The sequence below is a fragment of the Panthera pardus genome, unplaced genomic scaffold (assembly GCF_024362965.1).
Source record: "Panthera pardus isolate Hobbes unplaced genomic scaffold, ASM2436296v1 HiC_scaffold_1, whole genome shotgun sequence".
Taxonomy (NCBI): domain Eukaryota; kingdom Metazoa; phylum Chordata; class Mammalia; order Carnivora; family Felidae; genus Panthera; species Panthera pardus.
The window spans coordinates 86,060,458-86,074,882 of NW_026526654.1; the positions used below are offsets into that span (position 1 = coordinate 86,060,458).

At 39.2% G+C, this 14,425-nt stretch overlaps 1 protein-coding gene across 4 annotated transcripts in view; it reads left to right on the plus strand.

Moving 5' to 3' along the window:
* MTMR6 (myotubularin related protein 6) overlaps window positions 1-14,425 on the plus strand; it is a 40,397-nt gene that overhangs the window by 1,395 nt on the left and 24,577 nt on the right. For all 4 annotated transcript variants that reach the window (XR_002079593.2, XM_019447952.2, XM_019447950.2 and 1 more), the window contains exons 2-3: window positions 9,775-9,891; window positions 13,532-13,694. Coding sequence is in view for 3 of the 4 variants with exons in the window: in XM_019447952.2 (XP_019303497.2) it covers window positions 9,775-9,891; window positions 13,532-13,694 (280 nt within the window). In the remaining variant the exon portion in view is untranslated. The remainder of the gene's footprint in view (window positions 1-9,774; window positions 9,892-13,531; window positions 13,695-14,425) is intronic.

Below are 14,425 nucleotides of genomic sequence, written 5' to 3' on the forward strand. Positions count from 1 at the left end.
ATTCTTCAAGTTGCTGGTACTTAAAGTTTGAAAACAGAAGGCTAATTAAGTAAATAACCAAACTAGTAGAAAATGCAGAGGTGGAAAAGAAGGCTGAGGTATGCATCAGATCAGGTTCTTGTCCTGGTTCCAAAGTTCTGAATGTGTATTATATAGTAGCTTTTCACAGTGGGCCTATGCTGATGGTTTAGCCAGGTCCTCTTACGACTTTTTAAGAAGCAAAATTTAATTTTCTATTAAAATTGCTTCTCAAGTTGTGCTCTTTTATTACTTTGAATTCTTTTTCTAGCATTGGACCACCAGTACTCTGGAATAATCTTAAGTGGCTATAGACAGACTGTAATTAAACAAATATTTACCAGGTCCCAGTTACGTGCCAGGCATCGTACAGACACCGGTTATGTAGTAGTAAGCACGATAGATTTGGAGCTCGTTCTACATTCTGATCATTGCGTTTACTGTAATATTTTCTTAAATCATGGCTTAGTCTTAAAAGATTGATATGAACATAGCCTATTGCATTCTTATACTAGTATGCGTAGCCTTCACTTGGACATGGTTAATTTACTGCAAAAATGATTGTATTTCAAAACTAAAAATGAATTGCTTTAAGTTGACTTAGCTGTTTGGAATTTAGCAGTTTAGTCACTATGATCAAGAACTGATTGTAGTCGAATGTAACGATTGTCTTGTTCTGTGTCGAGACCGCTGTATTTGGAAAGTAATAATGACCATTTCTTGAGCAACTCTATGTCTCTAGAGCCAACTGTGCAGTATTTCTTTACCGTACTTACAATTTCACAAATATATTTTTTATACAAAATTGTCACTAATTTCTTGAATAACCTTGCCAATTGGGTACATTATCAACCTTTACAGATGAGGGAATAGACTTGGAGAGTTGAAGTAATCTGCCCAATTATCTAATGAGGGGTAGAGCCAAGATCGAAGCCAAGGTTTGTCTAATTCCAAAGATTACATAATGTTTTTTTCTTCTCTAGTTTTAATCTAATTGTTAAAATGTATTAATATTAAATCAGAAATGAATCTAATAGTAATTCTAAGAGCTTTTTCTTCCCCCAAATCTCTTTTTGACATAAGTAAATAATATGTGGCATTTTTTTTTTTTTTTTGTATAGTTTATGGTCATTGTGAGGTTTTTTATTATTATTGCTTACTAACCAGAGGCTGAGTACTGATTAAATGGCTTTATAGCTATAAAATTCAGGAATATCATCCTATTTTGGTCACATTTGGTTTACGAACTGTACCACTAAAGATGTCAGGTGTGAATTTGAATTTCGGAAAGACCATTTCCAAGCTTATGCCTATCGCTTTGAGTTCTAATTTTGCCATAATGAGATAGTCTTGCCAAGAAACAATGGGAAATAAGCAGAGACACTTCTTTATACAGTCTTTCTCCTTTCCCTGCCAGGCTCCAGTGCTTTGGCTGACATCATCTGTTGATGTCGAATGATATCATGCTGTTTGTGAATGGAACTTTACAGAATGTAATGGAAGAATGTTTTTCCTAAGTTCTATAAGGAAGACTGCTTTCTAGAGTTTACTAAAGATTTGAGTGTCCTATGAAAATCTGACCTCACTAGGATTCAAGTGAATTATTCCAAAAGTAACGCCTAGTTTGTTCTTAGCTTGCTACCCGTTTTGTCGTTAGAATGTAAGATCATACACGTATGTATACAAACACATGTTATCAGTTACACAGAGGGGAAGATATGCAAAACTGGGAATGACTAAAAATAAGAACCAATAGTTTGTGGGGAGCACCTGAATGCTTTTCCCCATGTGAAATGCCATTTTGACTCACTAATATTATCCCGTTAGACAGGTGGGAAAACCCCAGCCTGCAGAGGATTAAATATCTTGTCCTGACTCAAACAGCTAGCTCTACTAGGTAAGAGGTGGAAATGTGAATCCAGATCTCTCTTTCTTTCTTTCTTTCTTTCTTTTTAAATTTTTAAATATTTATTTATTTTTGAAGGAGAGAAAGAGAGACAATGTGAGTGGGGGAGGGGCAGAGAGAGAGGGAGACACAGAATCCGAATCAGGCTCCAGACCCTGAGCTGTCAGCACAGAGCCTGACACGGGGCTTGAACTCGCAAACCGCGAGATCATGACCTGAGCGGAAGTCGGACGCTCAACCGACGGGGCCACCCAGGCGCCCCGAATCTAGATCTTTCTGATACCAGTCCTGTTCTCTTAACCATAACACTCCTCTTCTCCACAGAATAATGGTCTAATTAAGAGATTTGAATAGTGAGGTAGGTCAGCATGAGTAGAAATGGAAGGAAAGTAGGGGATGGAGGAGAGGAACTTAGGTGGTCCGGTTGTGTCTAGCAGATTATGTGGGTCTAGGGTCTAGGGTGGCCGATTATGAGGGTCTAGGGTCAGGGGAGGAGTGTGGTCCCGAAGAAGATTTGGGAGTTGTCAGTGTTTAGGTAATCATTGATTTTTTCTTTTATGGATGAGTTTCTGCAAGGAGTACACGTAGAGGCTCTGTGGAGAAGAGTGTGAAGGTTAGAGCCCTGAGAATACTTACAAAGGGGGGGCAAGCAGGAGAAGAGGAGTCAGAGAAAGAGTATTAGGGATAAAACGGGAAGAGGCAAGTCACAGGAAGGGAACAGTTTTCCCTATTCTAATTTCCTTCTTTGCTTCCTCTTCCTCTGCTCTCTCCTTGTCTTTAGGGTTGTATATTTTAGGCACTGGGGAAACGGTGGTCAGTAAATCAGACAAAAGTCCCTGCCGTTATAAAACTCATCTGCCCGTTGGGGAAGACATAACAGCAAACAAGATTGATGAGTCAAATATGTAACATGGTAGATGATAGTAACTGCTGTGGAGAGTGCCAGAGTGGGGTTGGGGGAGGATGGTTGTAAGTAGGGTAGTTAGGGAAGTCTTTACAGAGATAGTGACTCTTGAGTAGAGACCTGAAAGTGATGAGGGAGCAAGCCGTCTGCACAGGGACAGGGGCTGGGAAGGGGTGGCTGGGAGAGTCCCAGAGGAGGGAACAACAAGGGCAGAAACCCCGTGCTGGGCATGCCTGCTTAGTACGAACTAGTAAGAAGACCAGTGTGGCTAGAGTAGAGTGAGTGAAGGAGAGAGCACTTTAGTAGATTAAAAGTGGGGCAAAGGGGCAGGCCTTGAAGGCTGATGTGAAATCTTTGCTTTTACTGAGTGAGACAGGAAGCCATTCGTGAAAAGTCAGCTGTGTCCAATGCTGCGGAAAAGCAAAGTAAGACAGGATTGAAAAGCGTCCCTGGATTTATAATCGGTCTCATTGGTGATTTATTCAGCTAGACGCTATTGTGGGAACTGGGGGTACACGAACAAAGAAAGATGGCAGTCACTGCCCTTTTGAGGTTCATCTCCCACCTCACAAAGGCAGCTTGACGCTCTTTCTTTTTGAAAGACGTCAGTGCTGCGGCGTGTGGATACTAAGAGTCCCAATGGGTGCCTGGCTATAGGGGTGGCTCACGACAAGTCCGAGAAACCCCGACAGTGCATTTTCTGCTTCAGTAACCTTTGTCAGGGAGTTGTAAAGTACAGCTGTTTGATGCAGAACTTGGAGGGTAGCCATTGGTCCTTTCTTGTCCCAGAGGCCACTCGGTGTCTGGATTTTCTAGATGTGATTCTGCGTATGTGTGATTCCCTGCGTTTTTCCTTTCCAGCTTTGTAATCAGCTGAAATTTGAACTTCCTGTTGAGACCATTCGGGGACCTTTCAGTGCAGGCCCGAAGTTGGCAACAATTCAGCTTACGTGCCCTCAAAGTAATGTGTTGGCGTTTCCCATCCTCACCATAATGACCATACCCTCCAGTTGTGTTCTCCCGGCACCATTTCTTCTTTGTTTATTCTGTTCCCAAAACCTTTTCCTTCTTCCCCACTGTCTTTTTGCGCGTGGCAATACCTATAATTAAAGGATCCTAACACTATTTCTGTAGGGCCTCAGTGCTAGTCAATTGAAAGAGTTGTGGTTCCCTAAATACCTGACTTAAAACGTTTCCAGGAAAACACTGGGAAAGATCTGTCGCAACATCTGTGAAGTACTTTTAGTTCCTTGGTGAAAAAGGGAAATATGAGGCAGCAGTTGGTGTTTAGAAGTTGGCTGAGTCTCTGCTTTGAAATTTGTATGCTGATAACTTTAGCGAAGAAAAAGATCTGATTTCCTTTTTTTTTTTTTTTTTTTTTTTTTTTACAGTTACCTTAGGATTTGTAGCAAAGAACAGAATAATTCGTAAATTTTCTCAGAACCTAAAGTTTCTCCGGAACCTAAAGTACTAAATAAACGTATAAACGTTTTGGACTAATGTTCAGGTTCATTTTATTATCTGTCACATCCATATAGCGATTGCCATATTGAGGCAGTCATGTAATGATTTTTCTATTATATTTTCTGATGTGAATATAATTTTTCATTTACTAAGGTAAATAATCCTCAACTGAGTCATATATAATCTCTCTTCCCTCAGATTTATATTTCTTTTTATACCTTATCGTAGTGAATGGCAACCGGTCTGACGAGATTAACATCTTCAAGAAGCCTCTATTTCTCTACTTCTCCTTCCTCCTCACCTCAGTTTTGTTATCTCACGATGGGCTTCTTTATCCTGTCTGTTGTGGCTTAACCCAGGACTTATTACGTCTCTCCCAGGCACCCTTAGATCACTCCATTAGCCTCTTACCTGGTTTCCTTCCTCCCATCTCTTCTCTACTCAACATTTTCTCCACGTTGCCATTGGAAAGATCTTAAAAACCGTATCCGATCATGGGCTACGGTGCTTAAAATCCTCCCTTTGTATCCTTTTATCTACAGCATCACAGATGCTCTACTTTAACGGGAGTTTCTTTTTCATCAAATAAATGTTATGCCCCCCCCCCCTTTTGTGTTCTGTCTCTTCTATTGAGAATTCTGTATTTCCTGTGTATTAGTTAAGAAAATTTTGTTGAGCTTTGCTTTCAATATTATATTAGGAAAACATAGTTTTTTCCAGCTGTAGCACACATTAGAATATTGAGTCGGTGTGCCTCCTCCTCCTTTTCTCCATGTGAACTTGACATCGTTTTAATATAGAGGACTGTCAGGGCTCAACTTACCTTATCAGCTTACTAACTTAATAACAGTAGTAATTTTTGCAAACATTTGAGCACTTTATTGCTTACTGTTTTTCAAGCAACCTTGGGGTAAAGTACCTACATTTATTATCCAACCTTACTGCAGCCCTCGAGGGAGAGATTATTGTACTTATTTTGCAGATAAAGAAAACGAGGCCCAGACAAATTGACCTTTATTGATAGCTAGTAAAATTGTGTTGAATGAGTTAGTAAACTCTTTTTTTTTTTTTTTTAGTAAACTCTCTCTATAATGTATATTTATGTTCATGTTCGTCCTATGCTCTTCATAATTTTTTTAATGTTTATTCATCTTGTGAGAGAGAGTGGGGGAGGATGCAGAGAGAGAGGGAGACACAGAATCTGAAGAAGGCTCCAGGCTCTGAGCTGTCAGCACAGAGCCTGACGTGGGGCTCAAACTCATGAACCGAGAGATCATTACCTGAGCCACCGAGGTACCCCTTTTTCTATGTTCTTTAAAGATGTGTGTGTATGTGTGGGGGGGGAGGGCAGGGGAGTGTATGTACATGCCCATAATGCAGTTACATATTTTAAGGGGCCAGAGTTGTAAGAAGCTCTTTTAAAAAGTGGGGGGACTACACGAGATGGGGCCTTAAATATTTGGGAAAAGAGCATAAAGATAGGGAAGGAACCTAGCCTAATGTGAGTTAAGAGCAAAAGGCATTAATTTGGAGTTGAAGTTAGAAGGAATACCTGCTGCATAAAAATGACCCGGTGAGCTTCATAAAAATACAGATTCTTTAAATATTGGGTCGGTGTGCCTCTTCTACATATATGTATTTAAAGAATATATGTATGTATTTATACATATGTATTTATGTTTATGTATATGTATTTATATTTATATTGGTCTCCATCTTCTGAGATGACTGAATGTAGTTCAGTGGGGCTTGGGATTTAGATTTATGTAGAGTTTTGGAGATGATTCGGAGGAACAGGTAGGCTTTGGGACTTGTGTGTAGGTAGCCAGAATTAGAGATCTAATAAATGGAGTTTCAGATAATTTTGGATATAGAAATTAGGGGGAATCAAGAAATAGGCTTGGAGTGTTAGGAAGAGTTTTGTTTGTTTGTTTTTAAGTAGGATCCACGTTCAACACGGAGCCCAATACTGGGCCTGAACTCATGACCCTGAGATCAAGCTCTAAGCTGAGATCGAGAGTCGGACACTCAACCGACTGACCCACACAGGTGCCCCAGGAAGAGTATTTGTCACCTGAATTTCTAATCTTGATAGACAGCAAGCCTGAAAGAGCCGTGTAGTGTTACGCAGCTCTAGAAGAAGAGTGACTTTGTCCTAATTGGGTGATGAGTTGGGAATTGCAGACTGAGAGTCCACACATGTATTTAAAAACAAAAAAGCTGAACTCTATTAGTAGTTTTTCCACTGATTTTAAGTTTGTTCATTTAGTTGTAAACCCCTGAATGAGTGTCTACTGTTCACCTACTGCGTAGGGAAAAGGTGGCAGAGAGACCTTAGGGACAGTATAATGTTACAAAGAAGAATTTTACGTAATGAATCTCTTGGATGATTTCAGCAAAAGAGACCACTCGTAAATTGTGGGCACCTTCTCTTTTCCCCCCGTGAGAAATTTCTCTGTGGCTGTTCACTTTCGTTTAACAAACATTTATTGTGTCAAATGTTATACTAGTCGTTAGGTAGTCAGACATAAATAAGAGACAGTTCTTGGGGTGCCTGGGTGGCTCATACAGTTAAGTCGTAATCTCCTAGTCCATGGGTTCAAACCCCGCATCGGGCTCTCTGCTGTCAGCGCAGAACCTGCTTCGGATCCTCTGTCCCTCTTTCTCTGCCCCTCCCCTGCTTGTGCTTGATTCCTCTCTCAAAATAAACATTAAAAAAAAAAAAAAAACTTTATTAAAAAAATAAGAGTTCTTGCCCTGGGGTATGTTACAGCTTGAGTGGGAGAGATGGACACGTGAACAGATGATTTCATTATATTGTAGGAACTACCCTAATAGTAGTGGAAGGTGCAGATTTTTAGAATATGCAAGCCATAAAGTTGGTAGGAATTAGTGATTAATTGAACGTTGGGGATCATAGGATGAGTCCCAGATTTCTCATGTGGGCGACTGGATGAGGACGGGTTAATATTCACTCAGTTCAGAAACACAGGATTGGGAACTTATTTGTGAGGGGTGAGGGAAAATCAGTTTCATCTTCACATGCTTAACAACTCTTTAGACACAAGTAGAGCAGTTTAGCATGGTGGGAAGGTGTCCTACTTCAGGAATCAGACTATTCCTGTTCAGTGCTGTTCCGCTTACTGGCCGTTACTTGCTGTGTGGTGTTGGGACATTTAACTTCTCTAAGTCTCATTTTTTATACAGACACTGATCGTACTTACCACATAGGAATCGTGAAAAGCAATGAAATGATGTATGTGAAGCACTTATCATAGTACTGGCCACATAATAAGACCTCAATACTATGTCAGGAATTATTGTTATTATATGTATAACAGACGGTGTAAATTCAGGAGAGCTCAGAGTTGGCATTTAGTTTGGGGAATCATTAACGTATAGGCTAACCCAATGACAGTGGACAAGAGCCCCAGGTGGGGGATGGAGGGAAGAGGGTTAACATTCAAATGAAAAGTGGTGTGATCGTTTTGCATGTGGATAATTGTGTGTAGAGAATTGGTGCCTTGTCAAGAAATTATTACAGCTTATGATTGGAGCATAACAAGAAATACTTGTGACCTTTTAAAAATCCACAGATTAAAACTCTTCACGTGGACTTAAAAAAGAACTTACTGTTCATTTAAATAAATGGTAATAACAACATCAGCCCCTACTCCCTTTAAACTACTTGCCAATATCCTTTTTTTTTTTTTTAATCGTTTCTGAGTAGCGTGTGAAGTGGCACAAATTGTTTGCGTGAGTAGTGTCGACACTTTATAGTCACCTTTATTTCCAAGTATATTCATCAGTTCTCTTCAGTGCCATTGGCACTTCGCTTTCATTGCTTCAGAGATGCGGCAGGTGAGATTTTATACTGGGGTCATTGCTGTTGGTTGGCCGCAGTGCCCTTACAGCCAAGTTCAAGCTGGAAGAGGGGTAAACAGTAATTGACCCATTGTTTTAAAAGTGTTTAAATTTAAGTGTGGATTCAAAGTGTGTTGCATAATGAAGTTGGAATTTTATCTAAGGAAGGAGTGGTCCTAAACAAATCTGATCTCCAAGAGAAATCTTCATACGGGTTTATAAGAAGGAGGTTTTCCTATTGTCTTTTATAAAGGACAGGGAGTGTGATGATCTGGCAGTTTTTGCCTGTCAAATCAACTGTGAGAACTGAGCCATATAAATTAGATCATATCTCTATAAGTTTCCAGAAGAAAGACTTAAAACTCAATTCATTGCCTTAATCTTGCAAATAAAATTTTCTATCAAAAACAGGTGCTTTATTTTTACATTTAAATTTTGACTTATTTGGACAGCAACTGTTATGAGTGCAAAACCCTGGAAGGAAGTTTCTTTGGGGGAAGCTAATTAGTGTTTTACATGGTAGTTATTACACTGAAGATCATAATTTCATAATGGGGGGCATTTGTTTCTTCAGTTTTAGTAAGGAACAAAATATGTATGGGAAAAGTATAGAATTAATGAGATAACTGTTAGTAATCCGGTTTTGAAGACACACAAGTTAAAGAATTATCCACAGCCTACTCTTATAGCTGCCGATCAAAATTTTAAGTTGGTTATGGTTGTTTTACTTTTTTCCCGTCCCCATGAGCATGCACAGCCATAAATACTGTGTTTTCACAACAGTAGCATCCTGCACATTCCCGCCAACTCTAACCCCATTCCCCAATGGCAACCCAGCGTGTGCGCGTGCGCATGCGTGGGTGTTTACTATTAATAAAGAACTCCTAGGTACCTCACTGCCTCATCCACTAGACAGCCCGGAAGCAGCGTGTGACATAATCCATGACGGGGCGTTCAGAGCCGGGAGGAACTACAAAGCTGAGACATTAATCAATTTTCTGAGAAGGACTCGGGTTAAGAGACTGGGCATCAGTGAGCCTTGAAGAGTGCTTAGCACTTAGCTAAGCAGACGAGACTGTCTTAGAAAGGGAGAACGGTATGAGGAAAAGCACAGGGGTGGCTACAAAACATGGGCTTGGGTGGAGTGGTGAAGAGAATAGAGCAATTCAGTTGGAGTTTGCAACCATTTTAACTTTCCTGATTTAATTTTTCTGGTAGTTTACCTCCATGACCCTAGGTAAATGACCTTTTGTATTTATTACTTAATTTGCCAACCTAAAATTTATGGACTCTTGGGTATGAAAACTGTTTCTGTTTATACCACATGCTTCCTTTCTGTTCCACTTAGTATCTGTGTTAATATTTTTTTACGGAGTTCCTGTATCGGTTATAATTTTAACTCTAAAAAGTACCCAGGTTACTGATGGTGTACCTATTCCCCGAGATAGGTGAAATTTAATGTTCAACATTAAATAAACTCGTGTGTTTGAACAGAAGGAGGAAAAAAAATTGGAGCTGATCATTTAAATCCTGGGATAACAAAGAATTTGTGTTACTTGTGAAATGAGAGATAACATCTTTTTTTTTTTTTTTTTTTTTTTTTTTTTTTTTTTTTTAGGTTGAGCAAGTGAAATTACTTGACCGATTCAGTACCAGCAACAAGTCTCTAACAGGAACACTCTATCTTACAGCCACACATCTATTATTTATAGACTCTCATCAGAAAGAAACCTGGGTAAGAAGGACATCTGCTGTGCTGCTTACCATATTTATAATAATGGACTTGGCCTATAGCTGTGTTTTATTTTGGTCATGTACAAATAATTTAATCCTTGGTTACCTACTTTCAACAAAATTCAACAACCTATTCTCTACCCTCCCTCCTAATAAAACAAAGATACCATGTGGAATGTGGAAATTTTTTATAGAATATAGCAAGACTCTTTTTATCTGCATAAATAATTATAAAATACCTACTTGTTCCTTTTAATTTTTAAAAATGTAAATAATACATGCCCATGTTTAATAGATCAAATGGCATATTCCGTGGTATTTTTATACCAAATTGCAATTACAGTGTTTTTTAAGTGGATTGATTATAGATCAAACAGTACAGTAATGGATATTTTATATATATTTCTTCCTGTATATGTGCCAGAGTGTCTCAGAGGTATCTGGCTGAGAGTAAACTTACTGGGTCTAAGATAAGTGCATATTTTCCTTCACCAAGTGTGGCACCTCTCCAAAATAGTTGTTTCAGAATATTCTCAGTAGAGTGGGACTCATGGTCCACCATCATCAGCAACATTGACATTGTCAGCTTTACAATGTTTGCCTCTCTGGTGGATGTGCAATTGTGATTTTAATTTACTGATTATGAGAAAGTTGTCCTTTCAGATATTTTGGCCTTTAGGTTTCCTTTTCTTTTTCTGTTGGGCTGTTTATCCTTTTACTGGCTTTATAGGAATTTTGGTTTTTAATGTTTTGTCAGGTGTATGTGTCGTAGATAACTTCTCCCAGTGTGTGGCTTGTCTTGTATGTGTATACGTCTTGCAACTAAAGTTTGAAATTTTAATGTATTAGATTTCCATTGTTTCTTTTATGGTTTGTGCTGTCTTGTGACTTAAGGGATTCTTAAAGTCATAAAGGGTCTCCTATTTTTTTTTTTCCAAAAACTTACATTTTGTGTTTCAAGTATAAGTTGTTAATATATCTGGGAAATATTTTGGTGGATGATATGACTTAGGGATTCATTTTCATGTTCTTTTCATATGGATACTGGCACCATTTACTGACAGTTTCATTGCATTAATGTGTACTATCAACTGTGATAGATAAAGGGAGGGCCTGCTTTTAAGCTCCCTGTCCTGTTCTTTTGATATATTGCTTCCACTGTACCGGTAACACATTCCTTGATTGACTCTAGCTTTTTAATACAATCTCTCTTTGATTGTACTCTTGATTTTCCCAGGAAGGCCATCCAGTTGATACGTGATTGCAGTAAGTCAAGATACTTCCCTGAGATGTTGATCTCGGAGAAGTTGTGTTCCCAAGAGGCACTGGACCTCCTCCCCATGCAGTGTTGGCCCGGGAGCTGCCAGGAGGGCCTTGTAAAATCCTTAGTCATGCTACCACCCACTCTATCTACGCCTCCTTTGTCCGTCTGTCCTAATACCTTCTCAGTATGTTACCCATCTCCTCGCGATACATGTGCACGTTTCCCCTCAACCTCTTCTTGCGGATGTTGAGAACATAGTTTCGGGGCAGTGAAAAAATATCAGTGTTGTTCTCTCCTATTATTGTCTTTAAAATGCCTTCTTATCAGTATATTCCCATATGTCTCTCCTGAATGAAATCTATTTCGTATAGTAGATCCACAGAAATGAACATTTTAGATCTAGAGACTTACCAACTTTTTCTCTTTTTTCTCATTTTACAGATGATTTTTCTTTCAAGGTCATGTCACTAGTTAGTGACAGAGCCGGTCTCTGCAGCATTTTCTTGCAAATAATTTTGGGTCGTAATTAGAATCGCGATAGTGACATTATTACAGTAGCTGTTGTCTCTTGTTCTCTATTTAGATGTTAGTATTAGACCATTTTGAGTAACTTGGCACAGGCCTGCTAATATCAATGTTAACAGTGCTAAATGTTAGCCACAAGTGTGAGCTGTACATGTGTAGTGTGTGTTAAATATTTGTGTGATGTATACTTTTAATGTCTGTAGAGCAAATTCTTTCCTCATTAGTCTTTTTTAAGCTTTTCTTGATTATATTATAGATTTAATCTTGCATGTGAACTTTAGAAAAAATATATAATTAGTGATTAATAATACCAGCATGTAATTTTATAATTATATAATACATATGTATGGTATATAAATAATCAGCCATCTCTTACCCTCCCACAGAAAAAGGCAAAAAGCCATTTGGAATTATTTATTGGAACTTACATTAAAGTTTTAGATTAATTTGGGATGAATTTATTTCTTGTCATGATTGAGTTTTATCATTCAGGAATCTGCTATAACTCTTGAGATCTTTTATTTTCCCGAAAACTTTTCTGTAAATATTTTAAAGTAGGGGTGCCTGGGTGGCTAAGTTGGTTAACTGTCGGTCTCTTGATTTTGGCTTAGGTCATCATCTCACGGTTCATGAGTTTGAGCCCTGTGTTGGGCTTTTCACCGAGTGCAGAGCCTGCTTGGGATTCTCTGTCTCTTCTCTCTCTGCCCCTACCCTGCTTGCTCTCTTAAGTAAACATTTTAAAAAATGCTTTAAATTAATAGGAATGGTATTGAGAAAAAGAAAACTTTTTTTAGTAGCAAGCAGAATATTAGAACTCATATGAGTGATAATTATATCTTTAAAATGCCATCAAGTATTGAGTTTATAGTAGAACTTTCTATTCATTCAGTCAGGAAACATTGTAAGGGAGGTGTAAGCAGTGACACCTGTATTGCTGGTTTGGTCAGATTTTAAGTTTGGATGTATAAGATATAACAGTTGAGACTTTCTTTTTCTAATTGAGCAGGGTCACTACAATGCTCCAGATACTGTGTTAGGTGCTAGAGATAGAACGTTGCTCAACTTAGCTGTGGTATTGGTCTGTATGAAGTTCCCAACATCTAGCTGGAGAAATAGACATTCACTGTATACAAGGAATTACTCGTGTTCTGAGTGCCGTGATGGAAAAGTATAGGCTGATAAGGGATAAGAAAATGGAGAGGACCTAACTTTTCCCATGGGAAAGGCCATGGGGGTTGTCAGGCTGTTTTTCTTGGTGGTGAGGTTTAAGCAAAGGCCAGAAATAATACTAGAAGTTCCTAGGTGAAGAGGCAGACCTACAGTTTGCCAGTTAGTAAGAACAACTGAGTGTGTGTGAAGGAGGTTGATGCAGAAAGGGCCCTTGTCACTCGAAGTCGATGCGGGGAGGGGCTGGAAATGAGTCTAGAACCCAGAGTCTGGGAAATGACATGACCAGATTGCTGTTTTCTAAATCATTTTTTAATAGTCATCACCTGCCCTGTAGAAGATGGATTAGAGGAAGGTAAGAGTAGGTAGGGAGAGAGCATGTAGGCGGTGACTTACAGTTACTCAGGTGAGAAACAATGGGAGCACTGCAGCTAGAGGAGTGACAGTGGACACCGAGAGAAGTAGGTTCCAGAGAGATGTAGGGGACGCGGTTGTTGGGGTCTGATGATGTATTGAATGTGCGGAGCGATGGAGAAGTATCAGAGCATAGTTCTGGCTCAGGCATTCAGTCACAAAGTCTGAGGACTTTGGTTGAAGAGGGCATTTCTAACACGTATGCGCTCTGGAAGAGAATACGATGTTGACTTTTTTACGACGCTGATCAAATGTTTTTTTCATGCTGTAGATATTGCATCACCATATTGCCTTAGTGGAGAAACTAGCTTTGACTACTTCTGGATGCCCACTTGTGATTCAGTGCAAGAACTTCAGGATTGTGCATTTCATTGTTCCCAGAGAAAGAGATTGCCATGATATTTACAATTCCCTGCTACAACTGTCAAAACAAGGTACTGTTATGAGAGACCAAAGCTTACTTAATTTTGTGATGGATTAAATCTCATTGTTACTTTATACTTTAAGTTACTCTTGTGTGTGTGTGTTTTAATTTCAATTCTGTTAGTTAACATACAGTGAAATATTGGTTTCAGGAGTACAATTCTTTGACACATCACTTACATACTACCAGTGCTCATCACAACAAGTGCCCTCCTTAGTGCCCATCACCCACCTAGCTCATCTCCCATCCACCTCCCTCCATCAACCCTCAGTTTGTTCTCTGTCATTAAGAATCTCTTGTATGGGGCGCCTGGGTGGCTCAGTCGGTTGAGCGTCCGACTTCAGCTCGGGTCATGATCTCACACTCCGTGAGTTCGAGCCCCGCGTCAGGCTCTGTGCTGACAGCTCAGAGCCTGGAGCCTGCTTCAGATTCTGTGTTTCCCCCTCTCTCTGCCCCTCCCCTGCTCATGCTCTGTCTCTCTCTGTCTCAAAAATAAATAAAAACATTAAAAAAAAAAAAAAAAAAAGAATCTCTTGTAGTTTGTTTCTCTCTCTTCTCTCCCCCCCTTCCCATATGTTCATCAGTTTTGTTTCTTAAATTCCACATATAGGTGAAATTATATGATATTTGTCTTTCTCTGAATGACTTATTTTACTTAGTATAATACATTCTAGCTCCATCCACCTTGTTGCGAATGGTAAGATTTCATTCTTTTTGATGGTTGAGTAATATTACATTGTG